General features: G+C 40.6%; 2 protein-coding genes across 3 annotated transcripts; both read left to right on the top strand.

Annotated features, from left to right (window-relative positions):
* The first annotated feature begins 47 nt into the window (after positions 1-47).
* dnajc4 (DnaJ (Hsp40) homolog, subfamily C, member 4) lies at positions 48-4,601 on the top strand. 2 transcript variants are annotated; one of them, XM_068714969.1, is made up of 8 exons: positions 48-117; positions 617-677; positions 1,167-1,291; positions 1,409-1,499; positions 1,880-2,061; positions 2,559-2,726; positions 3,168-3,254; positions 3,381-4,601. In XM_068714969.1, exons 3-8 carry the CDS (start codon positions 1,200-1,202, stop codon positions 3,475-3,477), a joined length of 717 nt encoding a protein of 238 aa, XP_068571070.1. In that variant the 5' UTR covers positions 48-117; positions 617-677; positions 1,167-1,199; the 3' UTR covers positions 3,478-4,601. The 2 variants fall into 2 exon arrangements, with proteins under 2 accessions (XP_068571070.1, XP_068571071.1); XM_068714970.1 differs by lacking the exon at positions 48-117 and adding an exon at positions 127-273.
* Positions 4,602-6,468: 1,867 nt separating this feature from the next.
* vegfba (vascular endothelial growth factor Ba) lies at positions 6,469-20,369 on the top strand. Its single transcript, XM_068714968.1, has 8 exons — positions 6,469-7,511; positions 11,390-11,441; positions 11,540-11,736; positions 11,842-11,915; positions 12,018-12,053; positions 14,486-14,569; positions 15,993-16,229; positions 16,633-20,369. Exons 1-8 carry the CDS (start codon positions 7,434-7,436, stop codon positions 16,652-16,654), a joined length of 780 nt encoding a protein of 259 aa, XP_068571069.1. The 5' UTR covers positions 6,469-7,433; the 3' UTR covers positions 16,655-20,369.
* Positions 20,370-25,644: the final 5,275 nt, after the last annotated feature.

Here is a 25,644-nt window from a genome sequence, read left to right as displayed (position 1 = left end):
CGCTTTATTTTGAAGGGTAAATCTCCTGTATTCCGGTTTTATTGTAGCTAGCTTGAAGCGGCTGAGTTTATAAACGGGCCCACAGGACACCTACTGCTGCGAAACTGAGTCTTGCTGGTATGTCACTCTTCTTTGTTAAGTTCCGGCTTTAACGCGTTGTCCAGTGAGTGTTCTTCACCGCTAGCTAAATTAGATCATTATTAGCACGCTAACAATAGCACAAAACAGCTGACGGACAGCTAACCCCGGACTAGCTTTAGCTCTGCTGCACAGGTAACGTTAGCAGAACAAAGTGTCCCAGTAGCACTGTTTGCTGTTTATTTCATATAATGAGTCGTGTGCAAACTGCAACAGTCTGTAGGTGGCGGTGAAGCTAATTATAGTAACTAAAGTACTACTTTTTAATTCAAAGTATGTTAAAAAAAACTATCTTAGATTGTTTTGTGTCAACACGGCCCCAATTCAAAGTTGCACGATGTCACGAAGTAAATGACAAAGTGAGTTTTAAGCTTCAGTAGATAATAAGGTCCTGTGACCAGCTGCTTGTATAGTTTGATTGACTTTAACCCTTGAGCAAAGATAATACTCACCTCGTCCCGTTGTTGTCTTTATTCAGGTCACGTGTCAACAGATGAAAGTTGCTGACTACGTCATTGTCAATGGAAACACACTGAAAGGTAAAAACAGGAAAATTGTCTTAATAGCAACTTTAACCTCTTTTTCCATCAACAGTGTATGTCTTTATTTTTAACTTTACTTTTATCAATATGTTTTCAAGCTTAATACACATACATATTACCTGTCAATATTTTAAATAGATTACATCTTATGGGCACATTAGCGTTTGCATTGTATTTCATATGTGGCAAATTAATGGACTGGTTCAGAAAATATGAACATGATCAGCAATTTTTTAAGCATACTGCCTCCGGTGTTGGTTTTGTCCTTAAGAGTTTATTTTAATAAATGCAAACTTTAGATTAATAAATACCAGAATATGTCCCTCCACCAGAAATAGATTTATATATTCAAAGTCTATAGTTTGAATATGCTGTGAGGGTTGGGTCTGGAGTCTTAATTAGTAGAAACATTTAAAATATCTCCCTGCTTCTCCTGTAATGCTCTTGGTATCATTGCTGATGTTAACATCTGCCCTCTTTGCTCAGGTCCTCTTTGTGGAACCTCAGGAAGTTTCCATCATGCAGTTGGAGGCTCAGCTGCGTCTTTGTCAGAGTTGTCTTTGGTGCTGCAAGAGCGGGCTGCGTCTGCTCTCCCAGAGCTATGCACACAGGTAGACTTTGTCTATATGTTTGTTGAATTAAATCAGAATGACTGAAAACATCTGAGTGATTGTGTTCAGGTTCTCTGCTGTGTAGATTTTTTGAGTTCTTTTCTTTCTCATCCACAGAAAAGCTGTGAGTTACTACGATCTCCTGGGAGTCAAATCCGACGCCTCCTTGGAGGAAATTAAAAATGCATTTTTTGACAAATCTAAGAAGGTATGTTCCTATTTTGTTAAAATGAACATGAATGGCCACATGAGGGCAGCCTTTCACAGCTTAGTTTCTACTTTTTAACTGTTCCCACAGTGAGCTTCCTGACTGTTTATTTTCATGTTGTTGCTCCCAGTGTAAATAAGGATGTCCATGTGTATTTACCTTGTGGTTTTTTGAGGGGTGAGACAACTCACCCTTTAGGAAAAAAAACATGGTTGTATGTGCAACCATACATTTCAATTAATTTGTGTAATAGAGAAAAATTTGTTTGTGTTGATGCAAGTATACATGTCCCAATTATCACATGTCTGCACCAGAATATATCTTTTGGTCAATTGTTTGGTTTAGACCTCATTACTGTAACTGACCCATTCATCATGCAGCTGCACCCAGACAGTGACCCATCCAACCCAGCGCTGCACAGCCAGTTTGTGGAGCTGAACGAGGCCTACCGAGTGCTGAGCAAAGACCCGAGCAGGAAGGAGTACGACTTCAAAACCAGACATCCATACAGCGGTGGCCAGGCCTTCAGATCTACCTCCAGTCACACCAGCCACAGAGCCAGGTGAAGATATACACAATCTGTCAGTTTGTGCTTGCTTATTAGTCTTGCGTAACCTGACCTTCCTCCTCATTCTGTAACATGTTTGGGGGAAAAGACGATTGGCAGATGGTCTTTTGTGTCAAGAAGACATGCAGTTTTAATTTCAACACTGTGGCCTGTGGATATGTTTTGTAACACTCTCATTGAACATGCTATTTTTAAGTCTTAGTTGGAACCTCAAGTGCTGCAGCAAAGCTGAATGAAGAATTAGTCTCTGTACCTTCCCAAAGAAGGAAAACTACCCATGCAATTATCGTCCATAAATTTAGATTTATATTTCTAGATAATCATTGATGGAGGTGCTTCATAGTTTGAAGAAACGGTTTCTTTTTCATCACAATTTGGTGCACATGCAACAGTAACGATTAAGGACTGTTTTTAACTCTTGTACTGTCTGTCACACCTCCTGTTTTTGACGTCACCAATCTTTAATTCTTCTTGAACTACTTCACCGTCAGAACGGACACCCAGGAGAACTTTCGTTACTGGGAGCAGTTTCGCCATTCTCAAGCACAGGAGATGACGGCAGAGGAGTGGCAGAGGAGGAGGAGGAGAAACTTTCGCCTGGTGGGCTACTGCTTCATGACTATGGTGTTCAGCATCGGAGTCCACGTAGTCTTCTTCAGGTACAAAACCGGCACACGATGAAGACTGTTAAAGGGAAACAACAAAGCATTTTAAAAGATGAATGTTAGAAAGACAACAATATACATACTATATAACTTTGTATCAAACTTCTCACTGTGGTCCATCCTTCTTACTTCCTGACATCCCTCACTGCGTTCACATCCAGATGAATGGGATTGTTTGTGGACATGTCTCTGTGCCATGTGTGTTGGCACAACCTCATGGCATGTGACCTTGTGTTTGTTTTCACACTCTGCCTCTGTGCCATTTCTGTTTGTGGAGATTCGCTTCTTTGTGATCCGAAGAGCTGTTATAACAGCTGTGCAAACTCGTAAAGACAACTGAGCATGCAGAGTGCGTGCTGAGCGACGAGTTTTTAGGCTAAGCAAAGTTATTCGGCGAGCAATGTCTTAACTAAAGTGTTTCTCCGACTGTATCAGGAAACTGGAAGAAGTTCACAATAACTTCATGGACGAGAAAGATCGAGTCATCACAGAAATTTACAATGAATCCAAAGAGAGGGCCAGGTGAGCGCACACACTTTTTTAGAATAAATCTGTGTTTTTTTTGGGTGGTAGCAGTACATTTGTTTGGGTTTTGTGATGCCTGATCGTGGAGCTGAGTGTAAAGGTGTCTTCTGTGCTGTTTCTCAGAGCCAACGGCTTTAAGAAACAGACAGAAATCCTGCGGCAGAAGCATGCAGAGTTTCTGGAGAAATACTACATGCGCAACGACGGAGACGACAAGTAGGAGAGTCTCTGACTGATGGAGTTGGAGTTTGAACTGCCAGCAGGTGGAAGGCGGCAGACTGGATGTGGTACTTGTTTTAGGATTTTAAGGTTTATTTATTGAAATGAAACATGTTGATGTGTTTGTCCTCAGTTTGAGGACTTTTAAGACACAGAACATGGGTGTGATGTGGGAGGGTTTCATCTGGTCATACATGGGTTTTTTTCGTCAGACTGGACCCGGTCTGTCGAACCATTTACTTACTGTAGAATATTTGAAGTGATGTGACGGTCGGAAGGATCCAGCTATAGTGTATTCACAAACTTATCCAGTATGTGTCCAAAGGCGCCATAATGAACACATGTTTAAACTGCCTCAAATGAACTCACAGGGACTTGATCTCAGCTGTCCTCAGCCTCCATGCTGTGTTAGTGGGGCGCACCGATTACGGCAAATTAACACCAGATGATCTAGTCGAGATGAAACACACCAGCTATAATGCCAATATGTTTCTTGCTGAGCGAGACTGGTATTGATTAACATCATATATTCGTTTGCACACAACAGGGCGTTTCATAATGTCCTCTCAGGTTTGATGAGGCTTTTTTTTGGGGGGGGGAGGGTGATTGAGGAGGGTGAAGTGCAACAAGTGCAAAGTCAAGCATTTTGGCAATGAAACATGCTTCAATGCCTGTTTACTTTTCACAGTTATGGATCTTGGGTCATCGCCATCAAGCTCATTGTTCCCTCTGTTGACCCGATGTGTTTCTGTAGAAATGCAACACCATGACTAATAAAAGGTCCTCCGTTTGTTAGAAACAGAGTCAGAGAAGAAGGTGATCAGTGTTATGACTTAAAAAGAGTGGTGCTGAGTAATTTACATATAGTCCAACTATTGTGTTAAAGATTATGAAAATGTTCCCATTAAATGTAAAGAAGTACCCCGGTTATTTCAGCACTTATCGCCGATCCTCTCAGTTTTTTGATATTAGAGATGGTTGCCTTACTTATTCCTTGAAGGGATGTAGGAGGGAAATGATTAAAAGAAACAATTTTACTCATCAATCATTACTTCTCTTTGTTTTGTCTCTCATTCACATTTGCTTTGGCTCTTGGTTTTTGTAATAAAGAACAGACTACAGACACTGCATGTGTGTTTTTTTCTGTTTTCAATAAATGGAAGATTTTCTTTGAAAAAGGGACATTAAAAGATAAGTAACCACTAGAGCGAAAATGTTTTTCATTGAAAAGGATTTTCTCGAATAAGTTAAAGAGGCTCAGACATTCAGATGTAGACAGTGGCCTTTTAATGAGCAACCAGATGAGTCAGCACTATTATCGGATAGTAATTAGAGAATCATTGATCTGCCCTACGTCATAATTCAGAAGTTCATTTTCCATTTTGCTCTTTTAAAGTGAATTCGAACAGCCCTTTTAAACCTCTAATCTCACATTTTGGAGCTGCAGATGTGACTAACTGGAAAACTGACTTCACCAATACAGTACACAGCATGTTTATTTGCATATTTACAGTCACATGAAAGCTCCATTTCATTTTGGTTGTAAGAACATCCTGGGTGCGCAACATTTGTTTGCTGCTGACATCATGGAAAAAGGCTTGGTTTCTAGTTGTTTTCTTTTTAAAGAATACATGCCCAAGTGAACTTCTGAAACTACCGTACAGAACTACCGTGTGAATTGTGTTTTAAGAAGAGATGTTGCCTTTTTTTCCTTCTCTGTGTTCTTGTCACCAGCGGGCCCTTGTTCTGAGACTTCAGCTGGAGATAACATATCCCTGCATAGCTTACAGACACCCTCACCCTCATGTGGCGTGTGAGTGCCCTGTCGTAACCCAAACACACTATAATGACTGGGATTCTGGCATGTCTGCACACACACAGACACACACAACCAGCTATGAAGACAGCTTTAATTGTCTTTAATGAGCTACAGAGGTAGTGTGTCAGATCATGCTCTGAATAATACTCTGTGTGTCTGACATGCATGCCCTCTTATTTATCATTTGGAAAGCAGTACATCGTGATATGGAGTGGAAAATAAATCATTGATAGAAAAGTGACCCTCAGACTTTTACACCATACTACCTTATTTGATATAATTCTGTCCCAAAACAAACATTTGCAATGAGTTTAAATAAAATAAGTTGATAGGTAGGTAAACTTAGTAGTCACTGTGTTCACATTTAGAGCGTCAAAATATTATGCAAGTATTTTAGTATTTCCTCACCAGGGCCGTAGCAAGGATGTTAGAAATACCCACAGCAGCTCAATATCAAACCATCTTCTGACATCGAAAGGTTCAAATTATTCATTATTTGAGAATTACATATTTTATAATTGCATGGCTTTTGCCAGAAAAGTTCCTTGGAAATGATTTAATATCAGGTGAATTTATTTGAGAAACGTGTTACCAAATTGTATTACCCAGCATGGCTTTGACACCGCCCTCTCCATACTGCCAGGAAAAAGTCTTGTATTGTTTATTTTTCCATGAAGCTGCAACTGACACTTCTTTTATCAGTTTATTATTCATTTTGGTCAATGAAATAAAATAAAATCCCTACCAGAGAATTCAATGTGGCATTGTTTATTTGATCCAAAACCATCAGATCACTGAAGAGCAATAATAAAACCATGAGTATTCACATTTGAGTACCAATTCATTTGTGGCACTTTTTCCTCAACAGATGACTTCAACGATTTATCAGTTATCAAAAGATGCAGATCTATTTTCTGTGAATGGACTCGCTGATGATTCGACCTATTGTTTCAGAGTCATTAGGAGAATACAAGCACTAAAAACCCCAAACGTCCAGAAATTAAAACCGAGGACATGACCTCATTGTCCTCAGGGGCAACTATACGGCCCTGTTCCCCACATGCAAGGGGCCCCTGAATGCCCCCTGACCCCTCCCCCCCACCCCTACTTTGGGACCAGTAGAGACGCTGCACCTGTATTCAGTCTGCCTGTCCCGTTAGGAAAAAGTTGGCAGTGCAATGGTTACGCTGCGTGCGTCTCAAGGGCAAAGGAAATGAGGAAACCGATCACAACAACTAATGAAGAGACACACCACTCCAGACCTCTCTGTCTGTCTGCGGACTACCCTGCTGCTCCGGCTCTGTTGTAGCGGTGCTGCCATGCCAGTGGAGGATGTTATTCCAGTCATATTTATATTCATAAGAGGATAAAAAAAAAACCAAAAAAACGGGAAGATCATATTTTCCGTGGGAGCGACAACGTGGAGAGACTGACCGAGCCGGGGAGCGGAATATGCGCCACTGTCCAGCTCTGCACGTCGGGCTAAAGCGTCGGGTCTTTACCGGATAAATGTCCTCCGAGCTGAATGATGTGATTTATTTCAGCCACACAGATGATTTTATGATCGCACCACGTTTCAGGGGGAATCTGGATGCTGGATGCGCCTAATGTCACGACACCCCGGACACCCACACTGGTTCAATGGGATCAGGACCAATAGACTAACAGAATAAAGATAGGAAGGCATTCAAAGTTTAAACAAGTCTGATTAGAAAATCAGCATTTTTAAGGTTATGGTGCCACCATTATATGGAGAGGCATATTTAATGATTACTTGAGAGTGGCTGATTTTATGTCTGTAATTAGTGGAAGGAGGGTTATTCTAGACCACAGCCTACTCCAGAGTCTGACTAATTAAAATACAAACTATTATTCGACTTAGGTTGGGAACAGACGCCTGCTAGTTTAGACGATAATCTAGTGTCAAATGCAACAAGATAAAGTTAGTATCCAACACTGAGGATGCCACCCTGGGTGTCCTTCCAAGGAAGGGAGCCTGGAGAATGAATGCGGGATTTCTGCGCCTTTAATCGGACACAGACGCAAAAGGAAGGAGACGGCCGGCAAGCCACCTTCTTTTTTCTTTTTTTGGATTGGTCCAAAATATTTTTTTTGCGCTCCCCTTCGACTCCTGCACAATGGGGATTATGCTTCAAGTTATTCTAGGAATGTTTCAATTCCTGCTGCTAACCAGAATACCGACGTCCCACGCCAAGGTATGTATCGACATTTGACCCTAAAGTCAGCCATCAGGTTCATTTCCAGCTCATGTTAATGGTCACTTGATGGAGATAAAGTAACATCCATCTGAATGAATTTAAGTTAGTGGGGAACATGTGGGACTTTTAGCTGTGTGGAAGGAAGTTATCCACCCTAGGTCATTGACATCTGTCACCTCCGGTCCAGTGAATGATTTATTGACTTTATAGCGACATTGTGGTATTTATTGTCTCCTCTACATCACAATTCAGTGCCAGACATTTTTTGTAGTTAGTCACCCCATACATAGAGTTTATACGCTGTAATAAATAATTTACCAATGCTTTGTAGATCAGTAAAAGCCATTCAAAAGAACAACTTGTGTGCTTGCCAGGTTGTGGAAAATCCTCCTCCAGCATGGCATTTACCTTAGCTAGCTTAATTCATCAGAAAGTCAGGGCATCAGTACAGTCATTCAGTCATTCACAATGTTGTTAATGAATGGATTATTTAGTAGGCTGTACATTAAAGGAATACTTTGACATTTAGGGAAATGTTCTTATTGGCGGCGTTCTTACTGGGAGTTTGATGACACTCCAGTTATCTTAGTTTACAATAAAGACTTAAAACAGGATAACATAGCCTGCTCTGTCCAAATACAACAAAATATTTTATAAAGCCATTTTTTGGGGCAGTAACTTCCTAGAGTCTCCTCTGGTTGCCTAGCAACTAGTCGAGCCCAAGAAATAGCCGGCACATTAACATTAAGTGCAACACCTAAGGCCCAAACAGCAAATTGTCGTTTTTACACAATAAGATATAATATGTTAATTGGTGAGCATTAGATGTGCTTTTAACAGTTGGACAGGCTAGTTGTTTCCAGTCTTTAAGCTAAGCTAACTGGCTGCTAGGTGTGACTTTATTGAACAGGCATGAGAGTGGTGTCGAACATATCTATGATACCGATCTTCTCATCTAACTCTGGGTCAGAATGCGCAAAGGTGTACTTTGTGTACTTCGCAAACTCTTTTCCTGATGATCTTAAAAGCTAACTTTAGCAAATGTCATCTTGGTGACCCAAAAGTCATTCTTAATGGTTTATAACTGATCCAGAGCATTAGTAAATTAGTTATTAAACATTAATACAACCATTTTGGGCTGCCGCCAACCATTATTTTCACTATAAATTATTTGTGGCAGTTCATTTTCTGCAAAATGACTGATTGACTAAAGGACTAATTATTTCAGGTAAGGGTGTCTCATTAAACAGTGGTGCCAATAATCCTATATGGACTGTACGTTTTGCTTTGTGTCATTCAAAAAGAGGTTGGATATTATTATTTTTAGTTATCACTGATAAGAAATGTTTATACTGACATTTTCCAAACACAGCAGCAGGCCCACAGACATGGAGAGACCTGCTGATTCTTTATTTATGTCTGGAGGCTTGTCAGGAACAGGCAGTGCTCTGCAGCAGTGTGAGATCCAGCCCTGACTTTGTGCTGCTGTAGCCTATGTTTTAGTAATGCAGCATCCTAGACGCTACATGACACACAGCAGTGTGACTCTTCACCTGCTCACCGCCGCTGTCTCTCACCCGAGGCTCTCTGCTTTCATGCTGTCTGCTTTACTGACAGATCATTGGGGGAAAAGGGGTCATCCTTATTTCTCCTGTAGAGATGAGACTCTGAGTGTGGAGGAGGTGGTATATAGCTGTAGGACACACACACACTCTTGGCCCATCTGTACAGAGTGCTGTGTGGTTGTGTGTGTGTGTGTGTGTGTGTGTGTGTGTGTGTGTGTGTGTGTGGGTGTGTGTGAATGTGTGGCTGCCAAAAGGAGGTAATCGTATCCCCATCTTAAAGACTGATTCAGAAAAGACACACTTACTTAAGCTCACATCCTACCAGTCACAAAATGGCCTCAGTCCCAGCTTAACTCAGAATCAATGTGGGCCAAACCAGTGTGTGTGTGTGTGTGTGTGTCTGTGTATATATGTGTGTGTGTGTGTGTGTGTGTGTGTGTGTGTGTGTGTGTGTGTGTGTGTGTGTGTGTGTATGTGTGTGTGTGTGTGTGTGTGTGTGTGTGTGTGTGCGTGCGTGTGTGTGTGTGTGTGTGTGGGTGGGTACAAGGGGGTGGAGCAGTTAAAGGGGGGCAACTGGACAAAGTCTACATTCCCCTACAAGTGGCCTTGGTCTTCACACACACACATAGGTCCAATAACGGCAGTGTGTGTGTTTTAGAGCACTATGAAATTCAGTGTCTCTTTCCTACTTAATTAGAAGTACGAAAGTATCATCAGCTGAATGTAGGCTAAGGTCTCGAAAGTGAAAGTACTTGTGTTGCAGTATGATGTCTCCTGTGACTAATATAAAATTATATATGACATTATTATGTGGTTGACAATGTGTGAACAGCATTTTTCGGGCGCCAAAGAGTCATAAAATAAATCTGAGGGGTCATGAGATGATTAATGGGAGAGGACAAAATGAAGAAAAAACTAAGTTCTGCAATACAAATCTGTTTTCACTAATCTTTGCTGTTTTATGTGAAATTTGGGCCTCAAACAGTTGCTCAATGAGAAGTTTTGACGGTAAATCTTATCTTTGGTGGAACTGCTAACAACTCATTGACATCTGAAACACGACAAAGAGGCCCAACACACACTTTACACTTTTTGTAAAGGCTCACACGACGAACAAGTTGGAAACCACTGGTTTAATATTTAATTATATTGTTTTTACACGGTCATCATTTTACTTTTAATATGAAATCTTAATCTGCACATAAATGAGTAACTTTAGCTGTAAAAAAAAAGTGGAGTGGAATAAAAGTACACTTTTTTTTACACTTTGCCAGTGAAATGTAGTGGAGTTGAAGTATATAGTAATATTAAATGAAATTGCTCATATAAGTATCTCAAAATTGTACTTGGTTATTTTCCCACCCAGAGTTGACTTTGGACAGAAACTATATGTGAGTATAAATTGCATGTGGGCAAGTATAATAGCAGTAAATAGTATAGTATATTGGGTTGATATTACTGTCAGATCAAATCACCTATACTGCCTTCAGCTCATTTTATGAAATAGTATTCGGCGTCTTGCTTGTCAACTCAGAGCTACACAGATTGTAACAGTTTATTGTTGAGAAGTATGAGATACGCTCACTATCTACCGCTGCGTGGCTACTGAAAGTGTTTCAAACGCTAGTCAGGTGATAGGCTTGAGGGCAAAGGTAGCAGGTACAACTCGTTCAAAAATCCAGCAGCACCCTCCCTCACTTTGTTCAGTCAGTACAGTCATGTTGTAGAAAATATGGTTGATTTTTGGTCGGGAACATAGATATGTTCAGTTCAATGGACCCAATGCCTGCGGGCAAAATAGAGCCCAAAATAAGCATTTTTTATTTAGTCTTCATACTACTGTAGGGCGGCTCTGACATGTGTATCAAAGTTCAATAATCAAGTTCTTCCTTTCCATTTACCACCATGCATTATGGAGCGTGTCATATTCAGGTGCCAGGTGTGAAATATTGTGGTGGTCATTAATCTGAAATACTTTGATCTGTTATGCACCAGCATACAACATACAACACGTCGCAGGCAATAGCTCAACAGTTAGATTACTGTTATATATTAATAAATTCAGAAAAGAAATCTAATAATATAAAAACATGTTGTTTTTCTTAAGTCTTTTTATACAAAAGTCCTAATTGACCCACCTTTTCACTGACTATTGCATCTACATTTTTGCTGGACTGAAATTCAATCACTTGTCATGACTCCAAAGTGCAAAGCTGAACACTATCTAACAAGTCAACTTGACCAGGAATTCCTAAATTTATTAACATGTGCTTGTCACATGTGCTCATTACATTTATTTCCCCCCTCCAGCTTGCTCACTGGCGGCCGGCAGACTCCCCAAAATCCAGAGAGGGTCGAGAAGGTAGGCTGTCCCTGTTTCTACAAAGACCCCTGCACCACTTTATGGAGCTGATAATGAGAAAATAAAATCACGACTGTGTTTAATTATATCTCCACCAGTGCGACGGTGGTTGGAGGTTTATTCGCGCAGCGGCTGTGAGCCTCGGGACACTCTAGTGGAGGTTTGGCGGGAGTTACCAGGGGAGACGCACCATCTCTTCGTCCCATCCTGTGTGTCGGTGAGACGATGTGGTGGCTGCTGTGCTGATGAGGCCCTGGATTGTGTTCCTTCGCTCACACACACAGTCACCATGGAGGTAAACACACACACACACACACTAAATCCCTACCTGCTTCAGTGTAGATGATTAATGTTGGAACCAGTGAGATGATGTTTGAATATTTTTCTGATCTGTGTGCAGCTGATGAGAACCTCCTTCATGAAACATGAGCTCATTGAGCTGCCGTTCATCGAGCACAGTCAGTGTGAGTGCAGGTAATAAAACACACAGTCTGTGTTCAGAGATACATGGTATACCCGTCGTTAACTGACCTCACTGCACCTTTATGCTGACATGTCTGTTTTATCTGTGAGCAGATTAAAAGAACAAGACCAGCCAACACCTACAACGAGGTAACACATTATGTTTTTTATGTTTTCCAGTTCAGTGAACTGCTTTCAATGTGTGATTCATGATGGATTTTAATGTTGTTTTTTAAAATCCTTTTTGCTTTAAGTGTCTTCATGAAAAGCACTTAATGAATAAAATGTATCATTATTATTATTTTCCCTTCCTCTTCCCTTCTTTCCATCTCATCTCTCCATGTCTGTTCCTGTTAAACTGTGTGTGAGTGAGCTGTTGTTGTGAAATGTCATGTTCCTTCATCCCTAATGTGAAGCCATGTTGATAATAAGCACTAATGATGCTCTTATAATTCTGCTGATGATGTTATTGATGAGGAGGAGTTATTCATAGAATGAAACCCAAGTAGCCATAAGTGGCATAATAGTGTTGAAAAAAAGGTTACTTGTTCTCATATTCATCATCCGAGGACAGAAGGCTTGAACCAATTTCAAGCATTTTGTCATTCTTTGCTGGAAAAGTCCAACACCTCCAGCCATTATCTCACCTCTTGAATGCAAGAAATGAACAAATTCACATTTTCTATTTCACTTCAATAGATGAAACATGTCAATGTTCGCTTTCCAGGTTTAATTATGAGTAAACATGGTGAAGAATCAACTAGTAGGACACAATACAATTTATGCTGTTGATACGCTTTATTGCAGACTGAAAAGTGCTTTAAATACAGCGTCAACAAAGTTTCAAAAACACAACAGAAAACGCCATAGTCACCTTGAATCTTTATGACAAATTGCATTAATTTGAGTTATCCATGTTGAGGTTCAGCTGGGACTGACAGCTGTACACTGTGAAAAGAACATTTCAGTTAGATCCCTGATGTTTGTTTGTGTACCTCGTACTGGCAGGTCCAACCACACAATCATATGATTGCATCTTTAATGTTTATGTCCTCCTTCTTCCTGTTAGGATGTGGACATAAATAAAGGATTCCAATGTATGTGTGTGTGTGTGTATACAATTTTATTTCCCCCATTCATGTGTCTGTGTGACTGCACTTTTTAAATCTCTGCATGTATGTGCACATGTGTACATTCTCTATGAGTTAGCATACATGTGTGTGTGAGAATATGTTTCTGTGTGTTTATGTCTGTGTGTGTGTGTGTGTGTGTGTGTGTGTGTGTGTGTGTGTGTGTGTATGTGTGCCCATCAGTGAGTTAGTATCTGTGTGACTCTCCCTGCATCCCCTGGGACGGCCCGCATCCTGTTGTCACCGTAGCGATGATTTTATCTCCCCTGCCATGTGCTCTCTCACAGACTGACGGAGCAGAGTCACGCATCCATGATAGTAAATTAGAGCTCCAAAGACAACAACAGCAGCAGTAGCACACTCAGTTAATATTGTCAGAGCTAAGCCTCCAAACACTGTCCTCGTAATTTGATAAAGGTTGAACATAGTTCATAGCAGATGAGATTAGAAGAAGTTCAATCAGGAAAGCCAAAAACCAAAGCAGTGAGCAGATGCACTTTGTTGTTGAGGGCACCAGCATACATTAAAGTAAATCAGATTGTGCTCAATAAGGACTAGGCACTTAAAATGATAAGGAAGACAAGGAAATGGACAGAGTTTGGTAAACATCAGGCAATGTGGACATGACCCCAAAATGCAAAGCTGCAGTAATAAGTAATGTTTCCTGAACATTGTCTCCACGTTTTGGGGAGTGTCTCTCTCTTCTGCTGGTAGCCCACACTGACGTCATTGTTTTGATAGATTTTTGTTAATGTCATGTGAAAAGATAGTGATCAGCCATTATTGGAGCCTCCATGTCAGTGACCTGTATTCAGTATTCAGATCTTTTACTTGAGTAAAAGTAGCAATACCAGTCTGTAAAAATATTCCATTACAAGTAAAATTCCTTCTTTCAAAATTGTACTAAAGTAAAAGTAAAAGTAACATCAATCAATCACAGGTTTTGAAAATCCTTTTCTGCAAAATGACTTCTGACTCAAGCTGCTGATTAAATGTATTGGGGTGAAAAGTGCAATATTTCCCTCTGAAATGTAGTGGAGTAGAAGTAAAGTATTATGAAACTAAAATACTATAAAGTTAAGTACGCCAGAAGTGTATAGAGGTACAACACTAGTCGAGTAAATGTACTTTCCACCACTCGTCCTACAACCTTTGAAATACACATACTGGTGTCAAAAGCATTCAATTATGCCTAATTGGTGATTTTTCTTTTCGACTTCTGTCTCTGATACTTGAAATTACTTTAAATGATTGCAAAAAGTATATATGAGATGAATATTAAAAACTCACTGTTGAGTACTTACAACAGAACCTGTGTTACGGTATGATATGACAAATGAAAAGTAATGATGTTGTTGCACACTAATTACATTTTCTTATTTGAACAGGTGTCAAAAATATAACTCCTGACCCCTTAATGTGTGAAACATTTTGTTTGTCTGATATTCTCAGGCCCCATCTGAAGCCAACAAGAACAGACAAGAAAAAGGAGAGAGGAAAGTCCAGACGGAAGACAAGTGGAGCCATCAGAGCTGCGTATGTTGAATATTCAGTACACACGTTATATATTTTTTTTAATCTCAGTTACAAGACTTAAGTTGATCTCCTTACTTCTGTTAGTATTTTCCAGATACCATCAACTTCAATGTAAATATTTGACAGAAACTAGGTTATGTGGTCAACATTATTACTGAAGGACAATTTGTTTTACAGTCAAGGTCTCCCTCATGCACACACACACACACACACACACACACACACACACACACACACACACACACACACACACACACACTCAGCCCACAGCCCTGGGACTCACTTAACGCTTTATAATAACAGTATCTAGCAACTATGAGTTGCTGTGATCAGTTATATTACATATTATAGAATTCACAACACAGGCTGTTAAAAAGGTCAGTTAGAATCATTCAATGTCAATAAGAACATGTTGAAGTAACCTTTTACACTTTAATCTGTGAGGAACAGGTGCGTTTGAGCAGTGAGTGTCTGCTTCTGCTTCTGTTTCTGATTCCCATGATTCAGTCCTGAGCAGTGAAGGATGAAAGAGTTAGCTCTCTTTTTCCATTTGCTTCCTCTTCACTTTGCTGTCAGTCATTTCCGGCCTCCGGGGGGCCAGAGGTGACTCGGTTTGGGTGTGATGTCCCTCAGCACCCATCCATCACTCAGAACAAGCTTTATTCAGACTCTGGCAGGGGTGAAATCTGTGTAATTTGCTCCCAAATGCCACCTCCTCTTTCCATGCCAGCGGCAGGCGTGGTCATCGGGGTCTGGACAAAGATTGCCCCTCTCTGCCTCATTAAGTAACTTCATTAAAGCCGCCAGCCTCCCGGGAAGACTGAGGCTGAACCAGCTCCAGTTAATGGACCAACTGATGCAGGCAACTTTCTCAGACTCGGAGAAAGTACAGAGCGTCTAGAGGAGAAACTGAAAGCCTCATAGGCAGCTATGTGACTATTGCCATGGTAACGACCAGAAGCACAGACCGACAGAAAGAGCAGAAAGTTTGTCGGCAGCAAAGGAAACAGTATCCCACATTAGTCACACATCTCCCACACACACTACATTGTGTTGGTTTGTTTCAGTCTGGCACTGCATGTTTAAACAAGCCGTGCATTTCTCTTTTAGCCGTGCTGGCGGCGTGGTGTGGGATCAATGGCAAAATAGCAAAATCTTTTAGACCCTGTATTGATCCTGGAGCATGGCTGTCTGTCCGTCAGTGTGTCGATGTGTCGGTCCACCGGCTATTGCATGGATTGTCATGAGGTGGACAGACATTCATTGTCCCCTCAGGATGAAGCCCTCAGACTTGATGATCCCTTGACCTTTCGCTGTGCAAAGTACAGCCTCACAGAGCCGCTTGCGTTGATGTAGACTCTTGTTAGTCAATTAATTCAGCAGCTAACCACACTGTTCCTACATCCCTCTTCCTTCCATCCAGGACCCATGCTCCCCCAACTCTTCCTCCCCCATCCTCTCCTCCTTCTACGTCACCTCCTCCTCCATCACGTCCGCCCACCAGCCTCTCTCCCTCTCTGTCGCCATCTCCGGGGCCTCGTTGCCGTCCCTGCAGAGGGAGGAAGTGGGCACTGGATGCGACGTCTTGCCAGTGCCGCTGCACCATCAGAGCTGAGAGCTGCAGCCGGAAAGGCCGTACGCTCAACCCTCGCCGCTGCAGGTCAGTTCACACGCAACCAAACCAACAAAAATCAGTCTTAACAATATGTAACTAAAATACAACAATACACAGACAGAGATATACTGTATGGAAAATAGAGCTCCAAAAAATGTAGTAATTTAGTAAAATGCAATCAATAAAGCACCTTGAGCTGCATCAGGTGGTCTAAATTGAAGCTGTGTTCCCAATTCAGGGTTGCTCTTCAGCTTTAACCAACCCAGAAACCAACATTCCATTTCCTATACAGATTATGCAGGTTTGACAGCTGATCAGATGCTTGAGCTTTTGAGGCAGTGATAAAGTTTTGTTGGGAGTGGCTGTAACTCATGTGTGAATCAGCCCTGAACCTGTCAAAAAAAGATTTGATCTGAAACCTTCTTCTCTTTAATGTTCACTGTTCCAGGTGTGATGCCATGAGGACTTGATGTGTCTACTCACTTTCTTTTCACCTCCTTCTTTCCACCAAACCCTTGTTGATTCATCGCCCACTCTCAGCATCAGTGCCATGGAGCATACAGACGCTTGGACATCCAGTAACCTCAGACTGAAGGAAATATTAGCGGAAGCACACACAAGAACATGTAGCAGCGCTCTTAGTTAAGCAACAAGTGCAACATTACAGCCTGAATATAGATCTACGTATGCATGTGCAGCCAAACATTTTACCGCCTCCTCTGCTTCTGTGGCAAAGCTTTTGTCAGTCCACATGAACCTGCATGTACAGACATGTAGAGTCACAAAACACATCCCATGAGTGGAGGGATGAAGAGGCAGCATAATGGCAACTTTGAGAGATATGGATTTCAGACAAATTCTGTCTTGGTGGACACAATCACACGAGCGCCTGCTCTGCTGTGGTTTGGAGGTTCTTTAGGTCTGAACTTATGATACAAGAGAGCAGTGGAAACTTGACTGATTATACAAGAACAATGGATATGAAGTCGATCGGTCACACGCAAGATTCCTACGTAATGACACTTCAGTGGAAGTTGTGATTTTGCTGAGATGGATTCCAAGGGTGAAGTCAAGGCCAATTTCTGTTTTGAGGATTTGACAAACGACAGCAACAGATTATAAATGGACATGTCCACATTTAGACATACCAGAAGGACATAGGACATGCACATGAACTGGCACCCCAGTGTGCGTGGACCTATAGTTCAGCTGAATGCTGGGATGGAGAGTATCTGTGTGGTCTCCCCATTGAAAGACCCAGATGGGATATCCCTGCAGCCGTTCTCTCCCATTCAAAGCGTATGACCACGGGCTGGCTCTCCAAGCCGCTTTCCGGCATTTGTTTAATTTGGGTCTTTTGTCTCCATCTTCCCTCGGCTCCTGGATTGAAAGCAGCCGCTTTGCCTCTCTTTGCCTCTCTTTTAGGCAGTGAGGAGAATGACAATAATGAGGCCTGGCGGCTGTCCACTGCTTCACGCACACACACAAACATTCACACTTATAATACTAGGAACACAGACGACACTGCAAATGCAGACACACACAGCCTCACTCACTCTGTGCTATAGCAGGCACACATACATTCATAATTACACACACATGCAATGTGAAATGAATGCAGGTAGCCATAAGCATTTGTTTGTGCCGCACCAAGTGTGCAAATATACATATGTTAGTTATATTTGCAATTTACTGCAAAGTCTTCATTTAATATTGTATTGTATGCCTCTGTTTTATATTTTATTATAATTCTGTCAAGTTGATTGAAAATTCTATATTGTAGAATGTGAGTCTTTGTTTTGTTTGTTCATCTTTAATCCGTCTGCATAAAGAGTCACACTGGGTGGCCGTCTATGTATACAGTCAGCATTTAAACCGATACCCAAATGTATTGAATTTAAACAGACACGGCTCACAAATGGGAGACTATATACATTATAATGTGTAATTCAAACAATCAGCGGGGCAGTGTTGTCCGCAGCACATAGAAACCAAGCAAATAGCCGTTCCCAGTGCAGTGAATGAAAACATGGCTGTTTTTGTTGCATGTGAGAGCCGAGGATGGAAAGAGTATTATTCATTTGGAACATAACTTGTTTGTATGCTGACCGAATCTCACGGTTTAACTCCATGTTAGTTCATGACTGCTTGGCCGTTGGGTGGGAACGTTGATTTTAACTGTGGAGGTTTCAGAAAGGACGAGGTTCTTGAGCAGCTTGTCAGTCAGCGTGATGGGCTAAAGCCAGAGCTCAGAGGACCCATTATGACGGGTCATGGAGTTTAAACCCATCTTTTGACACTCATTCAGACCCTTTGTCCCATGCTAAATTTTCCTGAGAACATTTTACCAGTGACGTCTTATCCTCATGACAAACAGTAGCTTTGAAATTCCATAATTAATGTCTGTACTCTACCCAGGACTTTTACGATCCCGCTTATTAAAACAGTCCAGAGGCTGAATTATTTGTGTGTCAGCCTTGAGCTAAAGAACTGGTGAGATAAGCTCTGTATTTATACTCTCCTGAGATGAGATTATTTTTCCATCCTTGAGTCCATTGTTCAGTGTTTGTTATTCCTATCAATCAATGCTTCAATCACTACCTCTATATCACAACATATTAATGACCAAGTATTAGAGCCTTGTTGTTACTTTCTCTTGTGTTATTTCAGACCTCTCTTAAGATAATAATGTTTTTATTTACACTTAGCAATAAGCACAGTCTAATGTAGATACGTGGGGCTGCAGCAGATCTGTAGTGATAATCACTGGTTTAGAGGAACCTATAGGAGTTTTATGTGTGCGTCTTAATAATCAGACGGGACACATTTTTCATATGAGGAGAACTGAACTGGTCCTCTGAGTACAGACCAGACACTGTGTGATAATATAGAACAGGAGAAGGTCCCCCAAAGCGTTTGTAGCCTCAAACCACTGGTGATGTCGAAAGTCTTGGCTTTAAACGTGAAGTTTGGCATTTCGGGAAATACACTCATTCCCTTTAGTGCTGGGAGTTAGATAAGAAGATTGATACCACACTCATGTCTGTACAATATGAAGCTGGAGCCAGCAATCAGTTAGCTTAGCATAAAGACTGGAAACAGGGGGAAACAGCTAGCCTCAATTCTTTTCCAATTTATTAGCCTTCATTTCTTTATGTTGCATTTTGTGGACAAATGTTTTGGGAAACCTAAAAGTCTCTGAAGCTCAGTACAGATTGCACTTGTGTTTCAGATTGTAAAGCACATACTTTACATTAGTCCACTGAAAAAGCAACAACTGAAAGAGCAAATGGACTCAGATTGAAAAGATCCACTCATGCAGACATGTACGACATATCAAAGACATTCCACCTAAAAGAGTTGTGGCGCTGAGATCTCTTTTTTTTAGGGCCTCTGGGGCTCCAGTTGTTACTTCCTGTTACCAAATTCTCTAATTTCAAAGTACAAATTCTGAACAATAAAAGCAACAACAGCAAATTCCATTTAGAGAGCAATAGTATTGGGAGACCAGGCGTCCCATGTACTAAGGCTGAGTCCAACCCACGACCATTTGCTGCCTGTCGTCGCCTCTCTCTCCACCCTCAGCTACTAAAGAAAAGAAAAGCCCAAATCATTATCTTTAAAAAAGAAAGCATTAGTATCTGCTATTGCCTCCCATCACTTCAACGTCACAACTCTTTAAGATGTACAACTTGGACATATTAATATCCTACTCAAATGTCCTGATCCTGTGTCAGTATCAAACATCAGTGTGCTTTGTATCTGCACAGTCTACATTGTACTGTAAAGGTAGCTCTGTTCTAGCCTCCAGTGTCTTAGCCTATAGAGACCCCTCGCTAAACGATATAACATTTTATAATCTCTAACCTGACATAGTGCATACTTTAGAGATGTATTTGTAACTTCATTTTAGCTATACCTTGCAATGAATCTCTTCGCTGCCAATACATTGTACTACTGTAGCTATGTATAAAGAAAACACTCTTTTTTTGCTGCTACACCATTTGTGCCCTATTATGATGTCTTTGTAGAAAACAATGCAGTGCTATGTTGTATTAGTATATAAATGCCAATTAATTAACTCAATGTCCACATAAAAGTCTATACTACATCGTCAAATATATTGAAAATGATACCAGGATACAACCGTGATGTTACATATGTTATTAAAGGAAATGTCTTATTTTTCGTATAAACTTCTTGTTTTCTTCCTGTCACTGTTTATCCACTCTAATCTGCTCTGACGTCATCTCCCCCATCTCTTTGTTTTAATCTCTCCTTTGACGATAATGAAAGGTAAATAGACACTTTTGATTACAGTGACACCCTGGGAGTTGGGTCCAGAGAAAGTGTGCGTATGTGATGCGTCGTGGTGTTATGAGACATAATATTGTTCCCTCTCCTCCCCTCGTTTATACTGCTGAGTCAGAAGCTGCTCGGGTACAAAGGTGTGCAGTCCCACACAAAAGTTAATTTACTCAAGGACAGTTATGAGTCACTTGAACTTACTTAATACTTCTATTCCACTACATTGCAGAGCCAAATGTTGTACTTTTTATTTATTTGAGAGCTATTGCAAATTAAGATTTTAAAAACAAAACACATGACCAGTTCAAGTTAAATTTAACTTTAAATGTGTCTTGCAGCCAGGTGAAACATGGGCTCACACATACCATACAGGATGAAATAGATAAAACATTAGTAAAACAAACGCTAAAACCCAGCTCACATAAAACAATGTATATCATGTGACAGTAAAACCTGGAGTACATCCATCCAGTATCATACTCACAAATAAAATATATTTATTTCTGTTGATTAAAGCAACCCAACAGTATGTAAAACAGCCACCAAAGCCAGCTACAAAATCAAAAAGTAGCTTGATGCACCAGTAATAGTATAAATACAGTTGTATAATATATCATGTGTTAACACTTGCGGGGGTCATTCTGCTGCGTCAAGATTTTTTTGTTCTGGTTATTTTTAAAATCATGGTGTCACTTCTTTTACTTAAAACAAGAATATTTTCCTTTTACAGATATAAAGTTAAATTCATAAGCAGTAATTGCTTAGTTTATTACACTCAGGGGTTTTGCTGCTGCAGGCTGGTATGACCAGAAGGTTATGGCGCTAATGACGTTAGATAGAGAGTTCTGTGTAACTGAGTCATTCCACTCTCTACTTTTGCTATTGTTATCGTATTTTTAAGTTACCTTAAATTACCAAGTGTGGCCATAATGTTCGCTGCTCAACAAAAGTTTCAGTGTGATTTGTGTTTCTGTGAGAGACACAGAGTCTGGGAGATTAAGATTGTGTCTGTGTATTCTGTGCACTGGTATTGCTGGGCACTGTGGCTTTTATCCCCCTGGCATGGATTATGATGGATATGACGATGATGATGACGAAAGTGGCTGGTGATGATGATGTTCAGCCCTCATTTGTTCCCAAATTATCATCTCACGGTACAGAGCAGACTTTAGACCAATGGACGGGTGATATGTTAATGACTATGCCTATTTGTATTACCTATAAATTGATAAGCTTCCATGACAGTATTATTGTATTATAATGATTGATGGCATCTATATTAGCCGCCGTTTAATTTGGCCCTCGTTACTCTTTACAGAGTGTGAAGAAGAGAGGAGAAAATGAAAGAGGAGAGGAGAGGAAAGAGGAGATAAATGCTGCTGCCAACCTATCTGTCTGGAAGGGCATCATGCCAGTACTAAATATAGCTGCAAGATTAGGGAGACAGAGAGAGAGAGGGAGAGAAAGAAAAAAGGACACAGTGAGTCATCCATCACGATACAGAAAAGATGCCTTTACTCCAAAATCTGCTTTTTAAAGCTCTGTGCACGTCAGAAGTCCAAAAACGATGTCAGCGCCCTGGTGAATAAAAATGGAGAGGCAGAAACGCTGCACAGACTCTCATGTGGGTCTTTGACTGTTTGCCATTACGTTCTCATACATTTCATGCATTAATTTGACCTCCTATGTTTGTATTCAACCAGTAGCTCACATGTCTGCCTCCCTCCATCCCTCTACACCCCTTCACTTCATCCATCTCCCTCTGCACCTCTCAGGCTTTGCACTTGTATCAGGACTTCCTGTATTTTTCCACCTTGCTCCCTCTGTGTTCAGAGCCATGTTTTTTCTAATAACTCCAGCCACGGTGTCCTCCCTGCTTTTGTAGCAGCAGCTGTGTTGAAGCAGGTACTGGACGCTATCTGGCCTGCAAGTGTGTTTTGTTAGATGATATCAGCACCCCTGTGTGTGTGTGTGTGTGTGTGTGTGTGTGTGTGTGTGTGTGTGTGTGTGTGTGTGTGTGTGTGTAAGAGAGACAGAGATAAAAGATAATATGTGCAGTGCAAAGACGAATCATGTGTGTGATCACAGGTTTCTGTTAAACTGACAGGAAAGCGAGTGTTTTTTAGCATCTCTTGTGAATACAAAGAACTTTTTAGTTTTTTTTACAAAGTAAACAAACAGTGTTATCTGCAACAGAAACATGGATCCACCGGCCTCGTCTGTCACAGTCCACTGAAGGACATCAACCTTGATAAAAGATTTACTGCTCCTGTTACTACATGGGAAACAAGTATCTGAAAAGTCACAAAAAAATCCAATAGTTTTGGTCTTTTGTTATGAACATAATTGAGTCTAGTTTTGCTAAAGCGTGTTGTGCAACATTCACGACATAAATGTAGGAATTTATGAAAAAATAAGACAACAAATGGTTTTAACATAAACACACTTACATACATGATTTAATCAGTAACCAGGCTAAGAGTCAGTCTTGCTAGTGGCTCTGTCAGACCACACTAATGCACAGTTGTGCTTTGAGCTAAATGCTAATGTCAACATGTTTCTGTAACATGCTCACAATGACAATGTTAAAAAGCCAACGTGTATCAGGTATGATGTGTACCATGTTCACAATCATAGTCTAGCATGTAAGCCTGCTAAACACACAGTACAGCTGAGGCTGATAGGAATGTCATTAGTTTTGCAGGTCTTTAGTGATAAATGAAAGTATCAGATGGAAATTATCACTAATCATTCTGAGGGGAATGTGTATGTGTGTGTGTGTGTGTGTGTGTGTGTGTGTGTGTGTGTATACCAAATTTCATGGCAACCCATCCAATAGTTGTTGAAACATTTTACTCAAATCCACAAACCTCATAGTGGCGCTAGAGGAAACGTCAGAGGATCACTAAAGTCAGTAGGGTTCATCCTCGGGGGAACACGAATGTCTGTACAACGTTTCATAGCATGTAGTGGACCGCCCAACCAACCGACATAGTCATTCATAGAGCCACAGCATAGATAAAAATATAAACAATATATGATAAGAATGAGATTTAGCTTAACAATTGAAGGTAAAGAGATACAAATGAGAAACTGTTCTTTTCTGTTCTGATTTTCAGCAAAGAGATCAAAAATGTGTGAAAGCATAGAGGTAGGTGTTTCAGAGGAAGAGATAAATATGGTGGATCATAGTGAGGTGTGAAAGGGAGCGTAGATGAAGGGTGGTGCAGGGCATAGGGGGCGGGTGGAGGGATTTTGTGGTTGGGGGTCTAGCAGGTAAAGAGGCGAGGGCATAGTTGTGGTCTGGTCGTGCTGGAGCCTGTCAGGCAGTGGATGCGGGTACCAGTAGGAGTCAGAGGAGATCAGAGAGCCTGCTGGATGTTATCTCTCTGTCCATACCATACCTGCAGGTCGACTCACCTGAGCCAGCAGCCAATCACATCCTCTGTCTGTCCTCTGTTCATTCCCTCTCTGCTCCCTCTCAAAAAATGCAAAGGTTCCGTTCTACATCAGCATAACATCACTAATGACTAATGATCATGTTTTGGTTTCAGCAGGCATCAGCCTGAAGTGACCGATTGATAATTTTGTTCCTCTTATTCTATAAGTGCACTTATATGTTTCTCTGTTAATAATTTAGGTTTAATAGCATACAGTATTACTGTTCATTGTTTGTTCCACCATTAGGCTCCAACATACTTGTAATTCTCTTGTAGTGGAGGATGCTCAAATCTACCACCTGAGAAACGTAAATCCTGATTAGACAAAATAATTCAACGCATGCTTTTCAAATTAATGAAATCAGAAAAGCAATCATCAATACTATTGGAATGTAATGCATGGTTCTTTTTTAGTTAGTAATAATGTATTGTTTCTCTTAACGGTATTAGGATTTAGCAGGAACAAAAGTTTAATGTAGCCTTCATTTCACCATATAAATAAACTATTCAAATTAGATATTTTTACAGTCATAGTAATGTGGTCATTTTTTTGTGTTGATACTAAGTCAAAGGCTAAATATATATATATATATATATATATATGTGTTCTGTAGACAATGTGGATAAGTATACTGACAACTCATGAAAACTGGAGTCAAATTCCTTGTATGCTGAAACTAATTTAGCAAATCAAGTTTTGATTCTACATCCTGTGGATGATATTTCATCTCCCACTTAACTCCGGAGATGACAGAAGACCGAAGATGTTTATTTAGAGATGAGTGTTTGGAGGTGAGGAAAGAAGCTGACAAATGAACCAACCGAAACATGTACAACTTCTAGTATTGCCGACTTGTGTTTGTTTAATGTCAAATACCAACATGGATACTTGTTCTTTGAGGTTTTGTGCTACTGGCCAGGCTGGATCCAGGGCCCCAGACCCCAAAACCCCAAAGACCGCAAAGCTTCAGATGAAAGTCAACTGTTTGGCAAGTGATTGTTGCTTTGTTTGGGAATACAAGAAAATGTACTTCTTAAACACACTAAACTGGCATTATAACGACCATTATGCAGATTAGAACCTGATCTTGAGACTCTGCATCAAAATCTAGTTTTAAGACCCTAATTATTTCAGTTTATACTGCCCTTACATGAGGTTTATATCTTGATACACCTGGACATTGTGTTACAGGGATCCTCTCTGTGCAGGAATGAGGGTTACTATTGGCCTAGATACTATTTTTTTCTACTGGGGGACTCGCAGGTTAATCTGGCCATGGCTTTAGGATTTAAAATAAGATAGAATTGCACAATAAAAACGTAGGCCATCATCACAACAAAATTGGCAAATTTAAGTCTTGAAAGTGTTGTTTGACTTGGAGTCCCTAATTTTATTGATGATAATTTAGGTTGGCTATTTATTTCATTGGTTTGCTGGTAATAGGATGTCCCCTATATTTACCTGGACTCTTGTATTTTCTTGTATTCTTCCTGTTTTAGACTGTATTTTGACATGTTGTAGTTGTTTTTTGATGTACTGTCCTCCTTCTCTTAATTTATAGTCTATAAACTAAATAATGTATATACTATGTGATGAAACTAAACTACAGACAGGAGGTGTGGCGCCCCCTGGTGGTGAAGTGTTATGCCGACAGGGATTTTCTGCCTTGGTAAAGTAGACGTGGCAGTGACGTCAGTGCCGGAAACTACCC

The sequence above is a fragment of the Cebidichthys violaceus genome, unplaced genomic scaffold, assembly GCF_023349555.1.
Source record: "Cebidichthys violaceus isolate CVI_PGR_0920_01 unplaced genomic scaffold, fCebVio1.0.p SCAF_2, whole genome shotgun sequence".
In the NCBI taxonomy this organism is placed as follows: Eukaryota; Metazoa; Chordata; class Actinopteri; order Perciformes; family Stichaeidae; genus Cebidichthys; species Cebidichthys violaceus.
This window is presented reverse-complemented; position numbering and strand designations above follow the sequence as displayed.

Coding starts and splice junctions, on each gene's coding strand:
- dnajc4 (XM_068714969.1), top strand. CDS start 1,200: ATGCAGTTGGAGGCTCAGCTGCGTCTTTGTCAGAGTTGTCTTTGGTGC. Junction 2,727..3,167: donor GTCCACGTAGTCTTCTTCAG/GTACAAAACCGG, acceptor CGACTGTATCAG/GAAACTGGAAGAAGTTCACA. Junction 3,255..3,380: donor GAATCCAAAGAGAGGGCCAG/GTGAGCGCACAC, acceptor GCTGTTTCTCAG/AGCCAACGGCTTTAAGAAAC.
- vegfba (XM_068714968.1), top strand. CDS start 7,434: ATGGGGATTATGCTTCAAGTTATTCTAGGAATGTTTCAATTCCTGCTG. Junction 7,512..11,389: donor TACCGACGTCCCACGCCAAG/GTATGTATCGAC, acceptor TCCCCCCTCCAG/CTTGCTCACTGGCGGCCGGC. Junction 11,916..12,017: donor CACAGTCAGTGTGAGTGCAG/GTAATAAAACAC, acceptor ATCTGTGAGCAG/ATTAAAAGAACAAGACCAGC.